The 21,657-nt window shown below is 38.9% G+C and overlaps 1 protein-coding gene across 1 annotated transcript in view; it reads right to left on the reverse strand.

Moving 5' to 3' along the window:
- Nucleotides 1-1,007: 1,007 nt before the first annotated feature.
- The window catches only part of RSPO2 (R-spondin 2), a 66,686-nt gene continuing 46,036 nt past the window's right edge, over nt 1,008-21,657 (reverse strand). The window contains exon 6 of the mRNA XM_009638323.1: nt 1,008-1,117. Coding sequence (XP_009636618.1) covers nt 1,008-1,117 — 110 coding nt within the window. The remainder of the gene's footprint in view (nt 1,118-21,657) is intronic.

The following is a 21,657-nucleotide window of genomic DNA, read 5'->3' on the forward strand; positions in this document are numbered from 1 at the left end:
ATTTCCATATAACTTCTCTCCTGACACTCAAAACATCTATCATCGTTGTGCCTCACCTTAAAAAAGTTACACATCTTTTTCTGAGGCAAAATACAGTGGGGCTGAGAAAGGAGTACAGAGCAGTAGAAAAGACTCGCTGTTTACTAGTCTGGCAACTTCAGAGCTGACACTCCATTGCGAGGGTCAGTACAAGGTAGTTTAGCCATCTGAATGTGCTTTACAAATGAGAAAAAAATCCAGTTTGTAACTATTGAGAAATATGAGAAGATACTTAAAACACAGTAAAAAGTAAACATTCACTGGATTATTTTAAAGCATATTACTAGAACCAACAGGACATTAAACATGGATAAAGTATTATACATAAAAATGCATAGATGTACAGTAAATATGTTCATTTATATGTAGACAGAGTAATATGTACACATAGGGTCTGTTGTGCTTCTGTAAGTCTAAGCAGTAATTCCTGTGGTATATTGTCCTAAAGCAGTTCTATTATACAACTGTTTCAACGTAGCAGGTGTTGAGAACAACATACTTTAATGCTAAGTAGGTAAGTCATATTCATTTACTCTTGAAATGTACAAGTATAGGAAACAAAGGCCATAAATGCAATAGTACCTACACCTCCGAGACTTCCTTTTTTTTTTTTTTTTATTTAAATATGCACAAGTCCGCCTAATGGTGATACATAGGTTTCTTTCCTGCTTCCCTTCTGTGTCAACACGTTGACCAGGCACTCAGGACAAAATCTTTGATGCACTTCAGCACCACTTCCACTGATTCAACTCAGTGCGCTCCTGACCTTGAAGTCTTCAGGTCAAAAATGAGAAGAAAAAATAAAATAAAAAAAAATATAAATAAAACAAACAAGCTTGTGGGCTTTTTTCACAAGTTATTTGCCACCAATACTGTCAAAGCAGCTGAATCGTAGTGCATCCACAGGCAGGAGCATATAGCAGCTTTTGTGCACTTCGCAAAAAAATATATTAAGGAAAATCAAGTCTTTACTGGCTTGTTTTGTCTGTTGCTAAAAAGATGCTGTGCTGCTTCTGAGCCCTTTCCATCAAATTCTTTTTCTTCTTTTTCTTGTCCTTTGTTTTTGTTGGCCTTCTTCCTAAAAATAAGAAAGCCAATATCAATAAGTCATTTAAGTAAAGAACACAGCAGTGATATTAGACTGTCATCAAAAAACCCAGTGGCACAGAAATTATCGATGGGGACTGCAAAGGTAATGCTGGCTAATGAGCTTCAATCATCAGTGAAAACAGAAGTTTTCAGTGTGGTACAAGAGGAAGCAGGATCCTCAACTGCTATCACTTGTCCACAGGCACAGTTTTGCTAGTATGAGTAACCACGTTGATGTAGGTCTCACTTTCGGCAGGGTAACTCACGCAAGCAACGTTATGCAAGTGCCTGGGGCCCAGAGCCAAACAAGTACGTAGACTCCTAACTCACCGAAAGCTGGATACGTGCCTTAGACCATTGCGTAAATTTGCTTGAGTGAGTAATCCTATTTAAGTCAAGTCCAATATATCTGTGATTTCAATGAGAAATTAGGCATTACAGCCCAAGTATTTCATTGGATCACATCCTACATGCTTTGGCAGAAACAGTGCCGCCTCTGTGAAGAACTCCTATCATTGCTTACTAGCACACTGTGCCTAATTCTCACAGCATATTACTGTGCAGAAACAAAAATTTCATTACAGGCTTCTTACTATGGGAAGTTCACTGAAAAATAGCCAAAATCAGGAAATCAGGATCAATGCAGGAAAAAAAATTCTCAGGCTCCTGGGATGGGAAAGTTTTTTCCTGTTCAGCTCTAATAATAAATCAGTGCCCTTTGATTATCTCAGAAAAGATACCATGGACTGAAAAAATGCTAGATACAAAGGCCCTCATTCACCAATGCATTACCTTTTAAGCATATGCTTAAATCCTATCAAGTCTAGTAGGATTTAAAGAGATGACCGAAAGCTGTCTGGAGTGAGAACAGTCTGGGTTTTCTTGGCAGTGTCATATACTGAAGTACATGATCAATGGTAAAAAAAAGAAGGTTATTAATCTCCAGAGGTGCCAACTTCGTAAACTTCCAGGAAAACTAAAGGAACTTAAGAAGACAGTAAAAGGAAATTCAAGTAGCAGACAACATAAAAATGTGAAAATGCATTTTTCATCTACATTGTCAGTACATTATTAATTGGGAGAAATGTTTGCCAGTCTGGCTTTGTCCTACTTCCATATTGTTTCTTAATTAAAAAGGCCTAAACCAGTATGAAGTATTTTTCTCTATTTGATAATAACACTGAATAAATCTGATTCTAAAATTATCAAAATGTATCATTCATTACAAATATAAGGTTATTTACTTCAGATTACATGTTTGCAATATGCTGTCTAGGCTACTGTTCTCTAGGAATTATTGGAATACCTGTACATAAAATAGGACAGGACATTAAGGTAATGAGCACATGAGTTTAGTCCATATTAGAATCATAAGGGTCCTTAGAGTTTACTTCTGCTTCTCATTAAAGTCTGGTATTAATGCTACTATGGCATTTTGCCATTTTTAAATCTAGTTAATCCTACACAGTAAAACCTCAGTCCAACCAATCATTAAACAAAGCAGCTTTTAAGTTAAAACTCTTTAGTAACATGGTATCTAATGGCTAGGCACACCTAGCGAGGTCAGAGGGAAGGAATCCTTGACACAAAGTGGCATTACAACAAGATGGTTTGAATTATACAAATTTCCGTATCAAAACTTTATTACATGATTCTACCAGCTGGTATATTGTAAGGTATCAGAACTGGGATGAATGTACAGTTCAACACTGTATTCTAACTTGCACTTTAATTATACTAATTTTTTTAACCCTAATCTTCAAAATACTTATTAAGGAAGGAGTAGATGAGGGGAAAAAATTTGAAACGAGTGACCAGTGCTGCTGGTCAATTGATTCTCAGAAGATCGGCAAAATCAATTAGAGCTTTATTGGCGTTTTGCTATCCTGTTTGCTCAGCGATCTTACTTTCTGAGGTTTTTCACTGTACAGACCAATTAGTAAAAGAAATACAAACTCCAGTCAGTGCCTCATCTAGTTTTCTCTACGACCTCCTCCAGAGAACTAGAGTAAATGCTTACTGTAAGTTTAAGGTAGTGAAAGATCCTATTATTTTTCCTCTGAAAACTTTGAGATGCACAGATAAAATGACACACGACCCACTCAGTATCTCTGTTTAAGCTTTACAAAATAGCTCCTGTAACACAAGCATCAAATCAAATTGCCAGCACGCTCCCCATACAATAGCCTTAAAATAGAAATGAAGCGGACTAGATTACAGGGATTTGACCTGTCATTGCGCAGCAAGCGCATTACAGCGCTTCTGCTGCTCTGCAGCAATCATCCCTGTACCTGCTTTTGCCCCAAGGCACACCAAAGGCTAATTGCCTTCTTTTAGACATGCCATGGAGCAACAACCCATGCGGAGGCAGCACCCCTGAGCTGTTGATACCTGATAACTTGTCCTGCTAGTGAGCTCTTTGGCTGCTCACTATATTTCCAAGCGCCCTGTTGCATGGAGTAAGTTTCATTATTTTCAGGACAATATTAAACCACGTAGAGAAAATCCAGATGCCTGACGATGCTGAGTCCCAAATTCCAACTGCCATTTTAACTAGAAAACTGAATATAAGTGTATTTCTTGGCTAACTGTTGGTTCCCATATTGTTAGTAGAATACAACAGAGATTAGAGATTGACAAGAAAAAAGTGACTATAAAGACTAGAGAGTTCAAACAAAGTATGCTGCTGAAGTCCCCATGCATGAGAACTTTTATTAAATTCAGATTTCAATTACAGTGCTTATTTTGTATGCAGAAGCACAGTGAACAGAAGTAACTCCTGGCTATCTTGCTACAGATGTCATTTGAAGAATATGATGTTCATGGTACAGAAAGTAGATGCTCAAAGCGGATCTGGGAGCCAAACTCTCCCAGTTCCCCAACTGGAGGGCAGTGGGGCGAGGATGGTCAATGGAGGAGGTGTTCCCCCTGGTGGCAGTGGCTCCCTCCGCTCTGTGCCATGGGTTGGGTGTGGAGAACCTTGTCTGCCGGGACCCTTGCACAGTGTCCCCCACACTCGCCATGCTCCCCGCTCCCGAGAGCAAGAGCCCCAAGCTCTTGGGGGTCAGCCCCAAGCCCCTCTCTCTGTAGGAAGCATCAGGGCTCTGTCGCTCTTGGCTTTGCCGGGGCCATTGAAAAGGAGCAGATTTTAGCAATGGTGTGTTATAGTCCAGAACTCGCTGTTGCACACAGAAGGCAATTCCTGGCTGAAGCCAATGAGGAGGGAGAGCAAAAGGACTCTGTCTCTCCAGAGGGGTTTTACCGCTCTCAGTAACAGGTTAAAGTATTACTGCACAGGACAGAAAGTGACAATATCTGAGATATTGTCTGATCCACCTAGCCTACAAACCCCTCCTGATCAGAAACAGCACCCAAGCGAGCAATTCTCCAGCGCAGCCACCTGGGATCCGCAGCCAGCACTGCTCTAAGCAACATTACGTCCTTCTAGAGATAACTCGCCTGCTTGTCACCTGGCAGATGGCCACGCACCTTGCTTCTCCTTTCTAAGTTACAGGCATCCACATCAGGTCTGACCTTCAGTCTTTATTCTATGACTGCAGACAACCTATTTTTGAAAGCCTTTGGTGTTAACAGCAATGGGAGCAAATACAAATAATTGACGCAAAGAGCAGGATATCTGAGTACTGTTCAGGTTACTATATTCCTATTTTTATTTTGTTTGCCTTTTCCCTTGCATACTAACGAGCTAACTAACTTTTCCCTGAAAAGCATTTTTTATCTCTGCCTACAAAAGGCTCCTCAATCTTTATTATCAGAGTCAGCTCTGAAGATAATTTACAGAATTTTTTTAATACTCTGTAAAGTCATGTGTATACACTGAAATGCATAGGGCCTAAGAAAGATCTGAAATTTAGCTGGATTTGGTGTTCAATTACCTAGCAGATAAAAGCCTTAAAAGCTTATCTATCATTCTGTACCTCATATTTCTGCACAGGTTATTTTACAGAAGCAAGACTGGCAAAGCCATTCACTCAAACCCTTTGTTGCTGCTTTATAAATTACCAATGAGCAAGTCCTCATTTTCTGCTAAGTAACTTATCCCAATGGGTGGTACCTTTACAGTGTTATTCATTGAACTTTCATTTGGACCACTTGCTTATGGTAGGCAGATGGGCAACTAATATGCTATGCAATGAAATATCATTGTTAGCTAACAATGTACCATGACTTCTAATGATATGATAATATTCATAGGTAATGGTACAATAACATATAGGTAATAACTCAATTCGAACATGAATTCCTGAAAAAACATTATTTATGCTAATATAGACAGCAATTGTCCAGAGAGTAACAGCTACAAAAAAAATTATTTAACTTGGCTCTGGCTGGGTTATTTTTCTTCCTTTTTTGTTGTTTTTGTACCATTTATCAGTGTTGCTCCCTACAGCTGCTGCGTGCTGGTATATTAGAGACTTGTGCTCAGTTCTCTGGTTTGTCTCATACCCTGAGCTGAAAGGTGTTTGGAAATACTGCATGTTCCTTCAGGATGGCCCCACCTGGTCCATTTGGGATATGTGTTACTTGGTTCATAAGGAGCCTTCATCACCTTCTGTCAGCTGCAAAGGCAGCTTTCTCCAGGCAGAGTTTGGGCAGCAGGTTGATAACAGTCAGGGCACTCCTGATTCTCCAGAATTAAAATGCAGCCGATGTATTCACAGGGACTCCCAGCCATATTGCTTGAGAAGCTTGGCTCAGACAGGCAGCATCAGTTTAGTATCCAAACTGTCCTTCATCTGTTGTATAAAAACTGTTGTATGTGCTGCTCTTCTAACGAAACCCATCCATTGCTAGTTTCAGCAGATGGAGAAAACACAGTATACATCCACATGAGGGCAGCAGGGACTTAAATTTAAAATATCTAATAAAAGGGAAAAAAAGCAACAACTATCTGCAGCTTTACTTCATAGTGTAATTCCCCCACAACTTTTCAGCATTCTCACATACAAATTATTATTTTAGAGATATCAGAATGTCCTTTATTGAAAACATTTTTCTATTGATGTCTACTGAATAATGGGACTTGCAGGTGTATGCCTGCTTCCCTTCCCTGCGTTTTCATACATAGAAATTTCACTGCTAGCAGCAAAGGCACAATGGTGTCCTGGGATAACAGCAGACCTTCCTAAGTACACCATTTAATCTTTTCATCCCTTTCATTTGTCCTTTCAGGAGGGAAATTTTGCCCGCTTGTACATCATTCTCCTATGGCTGCAGTTCTGTCATAGGCCCCACATCTCCTCCCCAAAATAAGGTACAAAGTTATTACACTCCAGTCCTACCACTGAAGGATGGCAGACACCAGGGAACAAACAGCAGCAGTGGAAAGACGATAGAGATACCCCATTATTAACCAGTCAGATCAACCCCAGAGAAAGATGGCAGATGTAAGCTTCTGGAGGAGCCCTCTCTGGCAGCACAACCTTTGTCCTGCACAGACCCGTGGGTGCCTCATCATTTACTCCCCATTTGCAGCACACATTAAACTACATGTAAACTGCAAAAATCCTGGAGGTAATTTATTTCCTGGGGTTTTCAGGCAGGTTAAAAATGTTTGATGCTAAAACTGCCAGAGAAATGCATAAATCGTTAAGAAATCTGATAAACACACACTCAATGAAAGAAAAAATTCCCCCACTGCTAAAAGTCAACCTCTTCCTATAGCATGATTTACAAATCAATGCTGACAAGTGGCCCAAAGGAGGAGGACAAGAAGAGCTTCAATAACTTAGCAAACCACACACCGCGGGCATCTCTACCAATGTCACCTGCTACCGAATTCATGACAGCTTTCCTAAGCTAGTTCGCATTTGGGGTTTTTTTAACACCATCAAACTGAGGCTGGGGGAAATCAGCCAAAGTAAAATAGTCTTTTCGGACAGGGAGTGAAAGACCTTGGGACTTGGATGGTGACACTGGAAAGGAAGTAAGAAGGTTGAGGAGATGGGACAGAAAGGGTCAAGGGTCAGAAACCAGTTCCTTGTTTTCCTGGGTGAATTTCTGATATCACTTGAAGAAGTCCAGCAAACACATATTTGCCTCTGAACACCACAGGGGCGATGGTACGGTCACATAGAGCACATCAAATCCCCAAATACCAGACTTTGTAAAGGTAGGTTAATTAATGTTTGCAAAGCACTGAAGCATGGTAACAATGGGCACCACAGAAAGGGCATGAATTATTTTACCATTCTTTCTTCATTTGCAAGGGATAACTAATGTTGAGGAAATGAGGTCTTAGAACAATTACTGAATAAAAATTTAAAAAAACCTCCATAATTATAGACTTTATCACAACTGATACAAAGAAGGAGCAAATGAAGGCACCTGTACCTGTTTAGCTTTGAAGTGCTTGAGTTTGCAAGCTTGCTGGTCGTCTTTTGTACTTTTTGGTGCAATACTAATAGCTAATGGTATAATTTATATGTATTCCTGACCTACCAAAATTAATAATAGACTAAGACAATGAGTTCCCTGATGTAAATGCACAGTTTGATGTTTTTCACATATTCTGCTCTATTTGATGTCAGCTTTCCTGATGAAAATCAGGGAAATTTCTATCTTAAGTAAAACTTGCAATGTCTCCACAAAAAGCACTAGTAGTGCAGAGCTAACCCATGTGATATCGTATTCAGTTCCTGACAGCCAGAATCCTGATATTTTATTTTCAACTTAATAATTTCACAACTTTGGGTAAATTATTTTATCTCAGCCAACACTTAATATTGCGTATACTTCATGTTTGTATACAGCAGACATCAGCTACTGAGATGAAAGCTGATTTAAAAGAATCAAAGAATAATTCCTCAACTAAAAGAAATATCAGATTACTCCAAGTTTCTGTATCTTAATCCCACTAGTTTTTTTGGTTTGACACATCCACTAAGAAATTAAAGATTTTACTATTTAGGGCAAGAATGAGCAAAGTGTTGTACTCTTTTTCTCTCAAAGTACACACCTACTTTTCATCTGGCCTGAACACAAACTAAGCAATACTAAAATCTGATGTTCTTTCCTTCTGGACAGCACCGAGTATCATCAGACATTGTCATCTGTTTAAGAAATACTGATTCCTCCACAAAGAATGGAATTTATATGTCACAGCCTATTAAGAGTTCAGTGCATTTTTTTCCCCAACTTTAGGGTAAATTCACTGGGAAAAGAGTTGTCTTACATTGCTGAAATGCATTTCCCACAGTGCAGTTTTCCAACGTGTACAGTAGATGGCAGTGAGATATTAACTGAAAAGTGGCTTCCACTTCCATCATTTCAAAGAATTTTAATTTTTCTTTGTAGAAGTACCCATTACTCTCCCTAGAACGTAAACCATTCTATTCATTAATGAATATAAAAAGTGCAAAAAATAAAAAACTCACACATACAGACTCAGAGAAGAAAGCAAAAGAAAGTGCACTAGTGGAAGAGGAAAACTAGCAAACTCAAGGTGACATGGAAACTCTCAGAAAACTCTGATAGAAGACCTATGTTTAACAGAACAGTATAGACATTTAAATGTTGGGGCCTGTTGTCCTTTCAGTCACAGTTGTGTGAAAACAGGTGGGTGTCCATTGGAGTCAAAATGTTTATCTAATGTAGACTTAGCTCAGAATTCAAGTTATATGAGTATCAGTTGCATGCAGGGTACTCACTATTCTTATCTTAGTCAACACCATGTCAGGTCAGATGCTTTGCAAGCTGAGCCAAGAAAAATATTTCCAATGAAAGGTTTGGATTTGTTTATTTTCCTTCCTTTCATAGTGCAATATAAATCAAATTTCGATATAGTAAAAAGTATTTATACACAGTCAAGAGTACTCATACACATGTAAATAAATTTTAACTCTATAGGCAACGGTTATAGCTAAGAACTAATTGGCTTTGAATTTCTCTAGGTTTGATTGGACACTAATCTGACTTTAAACTCCTGCTGTCTGGTTTCAGAGGTTTTCAAAACAGATTATTTATCCTTTTTCTAGACAATTATTTTTATTTTTATCTCATCATATAGGGAACAGAAAATAAATTCTATTGAGACAACATTTATTTGTGGTACCTGCAAGGTTTAATTCCATAATGGAAATTGCTTTTTGTTCAATTAAGGGTTTCTTACAGAGAGAGAGATTATACTGAAAAGTTGATTTTTTTTTTTAGAGATTTTTTTTCTTCTGTGAAATATTATTTAGTTGGGAAGGGTTTCGCTTTTTAAATTCCCTTTAGGGATTCTGGTCAAGAGTTGAGGAACCATTTTGGTCCAGGACCTTTTTTTGGTTTGGTTTTTTTTTTCTTTTTTTTTAACTGGAACAGCTCAAAAAATAGTTTTAGTTATCACTTCTGCCTCTCTTCAAGTAATGCACAGGTAATCCTACTGAGGCTAAATTTAACACCTGATCACAGAATAAAGTACAAGTCCAGCAGGAAGACTCCTACTGAATAAAGACTGAAAGTGAAGACCTATGTGTTATTGCTAATAATATGATGTAAAATTATTACCTCAGTAGCCTCATTAGGAACGGTGTACCAGATTAACTGCTGCACCTGCGTTGCTCACTGATATTAATTTGGTTTATACTTGAGAAGGTGCTGAAACAGAACGTATTCATCCTGCCTACCTAAATTTGGTCAGGTTAGTCTCTGTTTATCCAAAACTACATTGGTGTATACTGTGTCTGCTGTACATTGGTGTGTACTGGTATATACTGGACACTTTTCCCTTCTCCTCAGTCATTTTTCTGGTGCAGTGAGATGAAGCACATGTGCTTCTTTTCTTCACGAAACCCACAATCAGAACTTCACTCCATCCGTTATAGTTTTTACTAACTGTACTATGGTCATGATGGGGTCACTGTCTTGGTCTTCTAGTTAGGATATTAACTTTTCCGATATTTCCCCTTCACTGATGCAGTGTAACACACTCTTTATATCTAATGATCTAAATTTAGCTTTGAGGACTTCCCCTTACCCGTACATCCCACACACTATGGCCACCGGCTTCTCCATGGTAATGCTACACTTGCATCCCTAAATTAAACAGCATTAGAGAATATCCCCAAATACTGTACCTCAATTGTTTGTCATCTTTTGTCCTAGGGCAGCCCCTGCCCTTCCCAGGGAGACGGCATAGGCCAGGGCTGCTCCCGGGGGCACGTCCCTGGCTTAGGGAGCTCTGAGCAGAGCAGTGCGGAGGTGGCCTGAGCTGTGCCACTCAATGCAGCGCCAGATAACACCCCGGCACACATCGTTAACTGCTATAGAGGCAGTCACTATCTTCGAGCTGTGGCCAGCCAGGATTTAAAAGCTGTCCCGAGTCGCATGGCTTTATCCTTAAATGTATTACATAGCTTTCTTGCTGGCTTAAAGAGAAGCACTTTCCCAAGACTGCCTAGGAGAACCTAATACTTGTATGCATGCCAGGCTGATTTATGCTGTAACCAGTTAATTCCACATCATATAGCTACAGGAAGTTTATCCACTATCAGAAGCTGCAGAAAGCGCACTTTTCACCCTAAATCTTACCTGTTTCCCAATAATCACACACCAGTTTTTCATGGATATTAAAATTAATACTGCACACCCATTTATAAAAAATGGATACATACATTATCCAATACGGCACTTTAGCTTGCTAAAGCTTTTGTTTGTGTAGTAATGGCATGGGTTGACCCTGCCTGCATGCCAGGTGCCCACCGAAGCCGCGCTGACACTGCCCTCCGCAGCTGGACAGGGGAGAGAAAATGTAACGAAAGGCTCATGGGTTGAGATAAGGGCAGGGAGAGATCACTCAGCAATTACCGTCATGGGCGAAAGAGACTCAACTTGAGGAAATTAGTTTAATTTATTGCCAGTCAAAATCAGGGTAGGATAATGAGAAAACAAAACCCAAATCTTAAAACACCTTCGCCCCACCCCTCCCTTCTTCCCAGGCTCAGCTTCACTCCCCATTTCTCTCCCTCCTCCCCCCACAGCAGCACAGGGGGACGGGGAATGGGGGTTGGGGTCCGTCCATCCCACGCTGTCCCTGCCGCTCCTTCCTCCCCAGGGAGGACTCCTCACCCTCTGCCCCTGCTCCCGCCCCGGGGCCCCCTCCAGCGTGGGTCCCCCACGGGGTCACCAGCCCGGCCAGCAAACCTGCCCCAGCCTGGGCTCCTCTCCCCACGGGGCCACAGGCCCTGCCAGGAGCCTGCTCCAGCGCGGGCTTCCCACGGGGTCACAGCCTCCTTCGGGCACCCCCCTGCTCCGGCGTGGGGTCCTCCCCGGGCTGCAGGTGGGGATCTGCTCCCCCGTGGGCCTCCCTGGGCTGCAGGGGCACAGCCTGCCCCACCATGGGCTGCACCATGTTGCTGGGAAGTGTTAACTAAACTTTTTTGATCAACTGGCACTTGAGGATTGAACATGAGCTGGCTGAGCACGGGAGGAAATGTCAGTAAATCAGGATCAAGAATCTAAGATAAACTGAGCTTAAAGGTATTCCTTGTAGGCTTTTCCAAAGTAATGCATAAACAGACCATGGGACCACCTAACTTTTTTTGCCCCTAAGGTACTAAACTGGTGTATATCACTCATGAAATTCTTGTGCCCTGGAAAAATAATTTTGCTCAAGATATTGTAAGCCTTTAAAAATATGATAGTTAATGGGTTTCAGTGAATGGGTTGTAAAATATTCAGTATCTTTTTTTTGTATTGCAGATGTTGAGTTATTGAAAGGCATTCTTCCCCCCCCCCCTTTTTTTTGTGTTAATCAGAATATAAGGTAAAACAGCCAAAAGCAGAAAATTCAATCAATCAACTCAAGTTATGGTTATTTAAAATGGAAATTCATGCAGAAACAAACAATTTATGCAGCACTTTCTTTAAATTATGCTCTGCAACATTTCCAAATAAATTCAAGTCCACTTGTAATAGCAGTATTAGATATAAAGTACCCTATATTAAATTTTACTGCAGATGCACAGGGGACCATAGTAAGGACAAGGCACAAGCCAAACAACTTGTGATTTCTAAGTTTATTATTAGACTTAATAACTTAAAGTGCCTTATTTGCCTTGAAGCTAGCTGAACCAGTTCCTATCTGAAGCTCACTGCATTAAGATTGTCTCAAACCTGCATACCTTTTCAAGGTCTGCAGATTAAATAATAAATACCTAGATAGGAAAATTAGATAATGTATGTCTCTTTAAGAATGCTTACACTTTATATTAATATAGTTGAAAACATGTTTTATTCTTTAGAACTTAAGATGCACTGATTGCAGGTAAGAAGTGGGGTCGAGAGAACATCTAGTGAGATCTCTTAGATAAACATGAGCCATCAAACATTATTCTCATATGCTGTTGAGTTCTAATAACTCGTTGGAGAAATGCATCCGGTCTAGATCTGAAGACAAGGGGAGACGGAGGATCCACCACTTCCTCTGGTAATTGTTCCAGCAGTTAATCATTCCACCGCCAGAAATATCTGCCCAATTCCTAACTTAAATTTTAATATCCAGCTATTATTTCTCATTATGCCTTTCTCTCCTTGATCAGACTTTTCTCTTTGTGCATTGTAGATAAATCTCTGCTCATCATCTTTCTGAGAAGTTAAACATATGGCAGTCTTTGTGCACCTTTCTTTAAAGCTTATTTTGTAGCCCTCAAATAAAATCTGTGACTCTTATCTGCACTCTGTTCAGCTTTCCAATATCTTCTACAGATTGGATGTTCTGCTCATATATAGGATAAAATTGATTTATTGTACTTTTTCCATATTGCTAAAGTTATACAGCCAAGAATTTGAAATTTTTCTCTCTACTCATTCGTGGACTCATGTGATTTCTGAGAAACACTGTTCTTTAGGTGCCATTCCTCATCCTGCAGGTATGCATTCCTAGTTCTAGAACTCTTTGATCCTCCAGTATAACTTTACATTTAACTAAATGAAAATTAATTGTGTTTGAATGGGTTCACTTTACAAAGCAACCTGGATTTTTCTTTAGGTCTACTCTAGAGTATTGTTTACCGTTATCCTTGGTTTATTTTTTTTTTTAATTTTTATATAATTGACTGAAACAAGTAACAATGCTTACCCAACCCTATTAAAGCCATCATCACTTTTTCCTAGACACCAAGCCAGCACGTGCTTTAATTTTATCTTGTGGTAAAGATAAGAAAACTTTATAGATCTATAAAAGTCCAAAGTTTGAGCATATTCATTTTTAGTATAGTAGTCAGTCCTGCCTGTGGCTTTTTTGAGACTTCTGCTAGCTCCATTTCTACCGCTGCAAATACTAATCCAAAAGGAACTCAACTGACTTTGCAGAAGCTTTCCACATACGAATGTACAGGCTTAGTCCTCACACAAAAAAAATTTATTTTGAAAGGAATTTTTTTTGGATAAACTTATCTGCTGATGGCATGACAAAAACAACAAAAAAACCCCACCAGCCTGGGCTGGACTTAACCGTATGCCTCTAATAAATTTTACATCAGAAGCTGCAATAACAAATAAGCAAATAACAAAATGTGGTCTATCAGGGGAGTGCCATAGAGCCGGCAGGGCACGTGGGCTGGACCAGGAGCACGTGCGTGCTCCTTCCCCCTGCACGGCTGCCTAGCCAGGAACACCTACAGCGGGGCAGCGCTGGTTCACTTACGGCAAACATGGAGAACCAAACAAAGGTTTACTGTGACAATTACCTTAATAAACTGAGCCCTTCACAATAAATTTATCCACAAGTTTTTCACATGCTTAAACAGACTGAACACTGAGTACGTATTTCAACCTGAAGTGCACCAGCGTTTAAACACGTTGTATTTAAAACCATGTACTTCTTATATTTAGCATTGGCCTGAACAACAACAACAACAATATTTTTTCCCCTTCCAGAGGTAAGAGACATGGATTTCCTAGGGGAATGGATGGCCTGCAGCATCTCTGTTATGCCAGCCTGTTGCTGCAGATGCTCGCAGCACCGCAGGGGGCTGTCTTCCCCCCTCATATACGCAGCAGCTGGATACAGCCTTGGCATCACATGATACAAGCAGTATAACGTGGTGTCTAAAAATACATATGGAGTGGACAAATTAGGTTCTCTTCTTATTCTGATATACATCTGCAAGAAAGACAGCACTATAATCTCCACCATCAGTTTAAACAGCCAGTCTAAACTAAATTGAAAACTAAAGTTTTTTCCTGCATAAAATGTTTTAAAGTATATACTCACTGATAAAGTTGAAGAAAAATGTGTGGATGCTTTCTTAAGAAGAAAAGGAAAAAGAATATATGAAATAAACACAGCATGTAGCTTAAAGGCTACTTGCCATAAAAGGCTTTTCCTGACTGGAAGTTACAGATGTACTTAAAAAACAGATGTACATCAAAGACTGTTGATTAGAAGCACAGAGAGAAGTAATTATCAGTTATTTTTTTCAAAAAATAAATTCTTTATTCGAATACCAATAAAACCTTAGTATGTACAGAATGATTCCATAGGTTTAATTAACCATATGAAAAATATAAATGTGTATGTTATTCCTGCTCCACATCATTACAGTCTTATGGCTACTTTGGGTGAGCTTCTGATGGATATGAGATCTTGGCCTCATTATTTTGTGACAGTGCTAGCTTAAAGACTTTGCATAACTGAAATTGTTCAAGATTATTTTTTTTTTTTTGCTTAGAAATGCCTGATGCTAATAAATCTTTGTGGGCTAGAGGTGTTTCCACCAGTAGATACTGAGGCTGGCAGTCATAGCCCATCCTGCAGTACGGTACAGTGGGTACAGTAGCACAAACCACAATCCTTGCTAAACTGGTGGCCAGCTGCAAGGGCTACATCTTATGAATAAAATAAAAAGAGCCAGAGCACAGGTTTGAACACTGTCCTGAAACACTAGCGGGTTTCCTGGCACATTTCTGACTTATGCCAACTAGTACTTCTCCCAAGAATGGCACTTTCCTGTCTGTACATTCTTTGCAGAAGAACAAGAGATGGTGAAAGAAATATTTACCTGAAGCTTTTAGACTTCACTAACTTCAAATTAGCAGCTGTTTTTCAAGCTGAACAATTTTTACAGTTCTGATTTTAGATGCATATGTGATAAACTCCCGGACTGGAATACATGGACCTGAAAACCAGACATGCACATGTATAACTTAGGCTACATACTCAGGCTGGGCTGATACTGTTCTGAACACTGGAAGGATTTATTTGAATCAAGCTCAGCGAAGTTATTATCAGCTTCTCGCATTGAAATACAGTTGATCTCTACTGAATGCTAATTATTTCATCATGCTAGCAAATACGCATTCCTTGGCCAGTGCCTTCACCGCAATCTCTTCCATGTGTTGATTTAAGCTGTCCCAAAAGATTAATAGTGGGTGACAACCGGATCATTTAGGGTGTGACATACTTATTAAATTAGTGACAAGTATCCGCTCAACTGTTTATTTTCTCTACCAAGACAATTAATCCACTATTCTAGACGCTTTCCTTCTCTCTAACTCAGACTGGAAGGTAACATTTTCTTCTTGCCATTTACTGACTTCAGGAGATTCCTTTCAAAATCCTGTTTGAATTTATCCTCCTTCCAGTTATGCTTAACATCTTCAGTTTCCTCTGTGTAGTTGAATAACGACTTACTCCTTAACACTATCTAGTTATTCTTTAAACTCTTTCCACACATACAGGCTTCGAACATGTGATTTCTGTTGTTGTTAATTTCTGTGTAAATAAACTTTAGATAATAGCTCTTTCCCCAGACCTGATTTCAACAGGAAACATAAAGTACTAATATGCAGTTGAAACTGAATATTTATCAGAAAGAATAAGCATTTCTCCCTGATTTGCCTGTCTATGCAGACAATTAAAATGTGCACAATTATATGGATTATTAGTTAAAAATTGCCAGTGTTATAGTTTGTCTCTATCAGAACTATGGAAACATCCTAGGTAAGACTGACAAAGCAGATTGACTCTTGTATCTCCATGATGAACACTCACAATGCACATTAATAGTTATTTACATGCAATTAACTAAATGGAAAAATCCTGCCACCTATAAATTAAGCATGCCATATAGAAAAAACTATGTTTTAAAATACACGTTAGGATGTAATATCAACACCATATCATAAGTTAAAGAGTTATATAGTTAAATTTTCATTGGTATACTGTTAACTTTTCAAAGGAAAATACCCTAGCCATTTGAACATTTCTAGAATACTGAAAATAATTTGAACATTTAAAACTACTAATCAGTTTCTGCACGGATCTACCCAACAGACAAAACACACAGAAACATTTAAGAGTGATTTGTGAGGTAAAAGCAACAAAGCAATTATTCATTGTCAGGAAATGTGTCTATTTAGATTAAGTGACCATAATATTATTTGCTTCCAACAAATACGATTCAATGATCTTTAAATAATACATTATTTTGAAATACCTCTGGCTTAAAAAATTAGATGACTGATTTATTTTTGAAAATCTGGGTAAATATACAAGCAGAATCCTTGTGAATCAAGACTTTCCATGCCAAGTCTCAACTAGGAGGGATTTTTTATGATGAAGTATGAATTCCTGGAAAACACGGTTTATCATAGAAAAACTGGCAAAACTTTCACAGTATTTGCTCTAACAGGCGCCACTGTAATGGGCTGCAGATCTACGAACAGGCCAAGAACAGAAGCTAAAACTAACACTGTAATATACAAGATGTTACGAAGTGGGAAGATAGGTTTTTTTCTTTTCTAAATTATAATAGATGGGATAGATTTCAATACACAATTTACATAATGAAGAATTTAACTGGCCTGATCTCATCATTTCTCAAAACCATTGTTTTGATAAGTGATTCTGTTCAGAAATTTCATCTGGCAATGAAAATATGGTCATCTTTGAAGAATTGATTTATTCTTTTCTTATATACAAGAATTACTGCTTGGGAACGTAATTGAGCTTTCAAATAACAGATATAAGTTACTATCGCTAGCAGAATTTTGTTCATTCCATGCTGGCCTTAAGTCTTGAACGATGCGCTGACCCTCAAATTTCACAAATCCGTAAAAGCCTGTGTGCATAACCTTACGGGCTGAGATCGTCAGCTGGTAGCATCAGAATACAAAAACATGAAAGCAGCTGCTCTGGGTCAACCAAGGATCCATCAAAACCACGATTGTAATAGTAGCCCAAAACTAACATGTCGGTAACAGTATAAGAGTGGGACTAAAATATATGCTCCCTTTCACAAGAAACTTCACTACCATGCATGAGGCCTGGCATGTACATGGCCATATGGAGTCACTTACTGCAGGAGGGCTTGCAGACAGGTTTTTGCTGGGGAATGCATTTTCTGGTAGAACCCTTGTAAGGGAAAGCCCCACTATCTGCCCTTCTGCCACCCAGTAACAACTTTGCCACTTCATGATCCTAATCCTGCAAAGCCACTTAGGATCATGCAACTACGACATTTTGTCACATAATTTTTCAGCTGATGATAGATCAGGCCAAACTTCTTTGGCACAGAAGGGGGAGCAGAATTTGAATGACACTGAAAATGCATAAAATCTAGGCTTACCAAGGGAAAAAGCATGAGAAATGTATTAAACCTGCAAATCTCAAATGTGCTGCCTGAGAAATGAGAGACCAGAAATGATAGAGGAAAATCTGAACTGCTGTATGAGATGAGACTGATGGAGATTGGAAGAAAGAGCGGAGTTACACCTGATCATAACAGTCCTTCCCTGCTAAAATCAGGATATTTGTTATCTTATGGCTCTGCACATCGGGTCCATTCCTGACATGACAGGACACGAAGCTATGTCTTTTGCAGTGCCAGCCTACAGCATCATGTGGCAACACAGAGGCTGCCACTGAAAAACCTGTAGCGCCATAGTGTATCACCCAGAAATGCTTGCATCACTCCACCTCTAATTTAATTCCCTTCAAATCAGGCATCTAATGCCTGCATTTCAGTTATCCTAGGTTTACTACTATAGAAAGTGATTGCATATTTTTGCTTATGCCTTCCAATTACTCACAGTTTTGAAAGACTGGCCCAGAATGTTAGTTACAAAAGATGTGGAGACACTAATTTCTGATAAAATGACTGGTTAAGATTCCCTCTCTTATAAGCTGACTACATCAGACAACACACTGAAGTAAGAGCTCTATCATCTTTGAGGAAGGAAACAGAAAATTATTTTCGCTGTGCCTAAGTGGGGCCAGAAAAGAGAAAGGCATCTGTTAATATTCTGCGTTGAGGCAAGCTTATTCAGCCAACTATTGTGCTAATGCAAATGATAACAGTTTCTTGCAGATGTGCAGCTGAATACAATGCAGCCAAATCATCTGGGCTTTCTGCAGTAAGAAACTACACACAGAAAATTATGGTGGGTTCAATCAGCATTTTAAAAGAGAATTTTAAGCACAGTGCCTTCCTGTCAATGTGCCCCCACCTCAACCACCAAAACTGCAAACAGTTGTAAATGTTATTTTGAGAAGATTAAGATGCAGGATGACTCAGAAATCCAAGTACAAGTGGCTAATGGATTTCAGGCTTTAATATTGACATTTCAAGGCAGAAGGAATCTTTTTAAGTTCTATAGTCACTTATTATATTGATGTTTATTATTGTTATTATAGCCGACACACAGACACTGATAGAGTAAAAGAGAGGAAGTATTTTAGGATAATAAAAAGAGACAAAAATTGTGCTAGTGTCTCAGTTGTAAGGAAAGAGCATTCACAAATCACAAAGAATTATATTCTACCTTCAGATACATCAAATAAGCTGCAGATAATTTGCTGGCATTACTATATCTTAGGTAAGTTCTCACTAACGTTTTTTTTTCCATAGTGCTCCACAGGTTTCAGAAATTTTCTCCATAATCGCCCACAATGTTCCAGTGAGGTGTAGATCTTCCCATCACTCATCTAGTCATATATATTGCCCTTTCCCAGTACAGCAATGTCCATACCTGGACTAAAACATCAGGTGCTCTAAACTATATAGCACCAAGGCACATGTTCTGTCACTTGTTTTTCTCTTATAAAGGGAGGACCATATAATTAATACAAAACCCATGAACTTTCTGCAGCTGGCAACATTTCTGCATTTACAGATAGATAGTCTAACAATTTATGGTTAGCTTACCATCACTTCAAATTGCATTTTGAAATCAAACTATGTCTATCAGAGAATGGCTGAGGTTGGAAGGTACTTCTGGAGGTCATCTGCTGTAACCCCTCCTGCTCAAGCAGGACCACGTAGAGCTGATCGCCCACGACTATGTTCAGATGGCTTTTGACTGTCTCCAAGGCAGGAGACTCCACAAGCTCTCTGGGCTTGCTTACCCTCACAGTAAAAAAGTGTTTCCTGATGTTCAGAGGGAACCTCCTGTGTTTCAGTTTGTTCCCATTGCTTCTGGTCCTGTCATCGGGCATCATTGCAACAAGCCTGGTTCCATCCTCTCTAGACCCTCCCTTTAGGTATTGACACACATTAATAAGATGCCCCTGACCCTTCTCTTCTCCAGGCTGAACAGTCCCAGCTCTCTCAACTTTTCCTCATAGGAGAGATGCTCCAGTCCCTTTAATAATCTTTGTGGTCCTTTGTTGAACTCTCTCCAGTATGTCCATGTCTCTCTTGTACTGAGGAGCCCAGAGGTGGATGTAGTACTCCAGGTGTAGCCTCCCCAGTGCTGAGTAGAGGGCAAGGATCTCCCTCAACCTGCTGGCAACACTACTCCTAATGCAGCCCAGAACACTGTTATCCACCTTTGTTGTAATGGCACATTACTGGCTCCAATATATAAATATATTGAGATTTCTTATTTAAAGGTTGTACAAATATATCCCCTTTACTTAGATTACCTATTAAATACAAAACAGTATCATCACCAAACATCAAAATTATCTGGTAGGCTGATAAAAAGGATATTGTCAGTTTAGATAAATTCATTGATGTAATTAATTTCACACAGACTGAAAGATAGCTTGCAAAATTGAATGAGAGAATTATAGCATTAATGAGTAAATACAGCATACAGAGCTGAAAACTCTGGTTATTAAAAAAAAAATAAAATTCAAGCATAGAAAGTAGAAGGAAACCAGGGAAGCAGGGAGGAATATAGTTAAACAGGGAGAACTGTGTCACAGACAGGAGGAAGAAGAAAGCACGCAGGGGAACTGGAGATGTCCAGAAATAGTTTTGAAATGTGCCAGGAGCCTGGTAGTCATTAGGCATAACCAAAGGCAGAAGGAATGACATGTAGACATTTTGGTGAATTTATGTTAAGTGATGCTTTTTGTAATCACTCTCAAAATGAAGTAATTACTTATTTAATATATTATTTAAAAAATAAAGTTTTGTGATTATTTTATGGGAGGGCAGAAAACTGATAATGTTATGTATATTTGCTAAGCTCAGCAACTTCAAAAAATCAGGTTTTGGTAAAGCTACTACAGTTTGATGTATACCTGGACTTTTGATTTTCAGTACACACTATGCAAGCAACTGTACAAGAGCAGATCTGTCTTTAGATGAGAATCCTGAGTGCAGAGTTTCTCCATCAAACAAGAATATCAAATCTTGTCTCAATACAGGACTGAAATTCTGCATAAGATTTGAACAGAACATTACGAAATACTATCAGACTTTTTTTTTCCTCAAGTGACTTAAAAAAACATATCACATTTTTTGTGGCTATGTCAGAGAGCTAACTAAAAGAAAAAAAAACACACCCAGAGGTAGAAATGTCCCAACAAAAATGCACAGTGTGCACAACAGCTATATCTTCTCTCCAAACTGCATTATTCCATTGAAACTCATTTATTGTAGTAACCATGAAATGGAGTTTTAAGGTTATTTACTAGCCACATCTTGACATTTAGAAAAATAGCTGTATATCAAGTAACACAATTATACACAGTACAATAACAATATAATCGTACAAAACAAAACACAATCCTTTAACCACGATTTGAATATTTTCATATGCTTCTGCAATTCCTACTTTTGGCCAGTACTGGAAACTCCAAAAGACTGGAAGAAAGATTGTTCCTATGGCCTTATTTCAAGGAGAGATTTTACATGTTTCTATTACCCGCTGAAAGGTTTATCCCTTCTTCTTAAGGGTAAGATAATTTAAATGATTGTCAAGATATTTTGTGATGATATAGAAAGCTAGATACTCTTGAGGTCATGGTTAGGATTGTAGGGATGTGGGTTAATATCCTGACTGTATTCAAGGACATACTGCACTATCATTATCCCAAAGTAATAAGTAAGTCACAGGTAGCTACAATAAAGAAATCTCCATCCCCCATTCTTCCTTTCATTATTCCACCCCTTGAGTTAACTCTTGTAAAAATAAGGTTTTAGGTACTTGAAAATAAATTGAGTATATTTTCACTGATACCAGGCAATTCCAAGAATAGTGGAAAAAAAGTTTTATTGCCAAACTGTTTCAAACCCCATTTCTAAGCCAGTCATGGAGGGCTCCTTGAGGAGTGCTCAGCACATGTGACCA

The sequence above is a fragment of the Egretta garzetta genome, unplaced genomic scaffold (assembly GCF_000687185.1).
Source record: "Egretta garzetta isolate BGI_Z169 unplaced genomic scaffold, ASM68718v1 scaffold154, whole genome shotgun sequence".
Taxonomy (NCBI): Eukaryota; Metazoa; Chordata; class Aves; order Pelecaniformes; family Ardeidae; genus Egretta; species Egretta garzetta.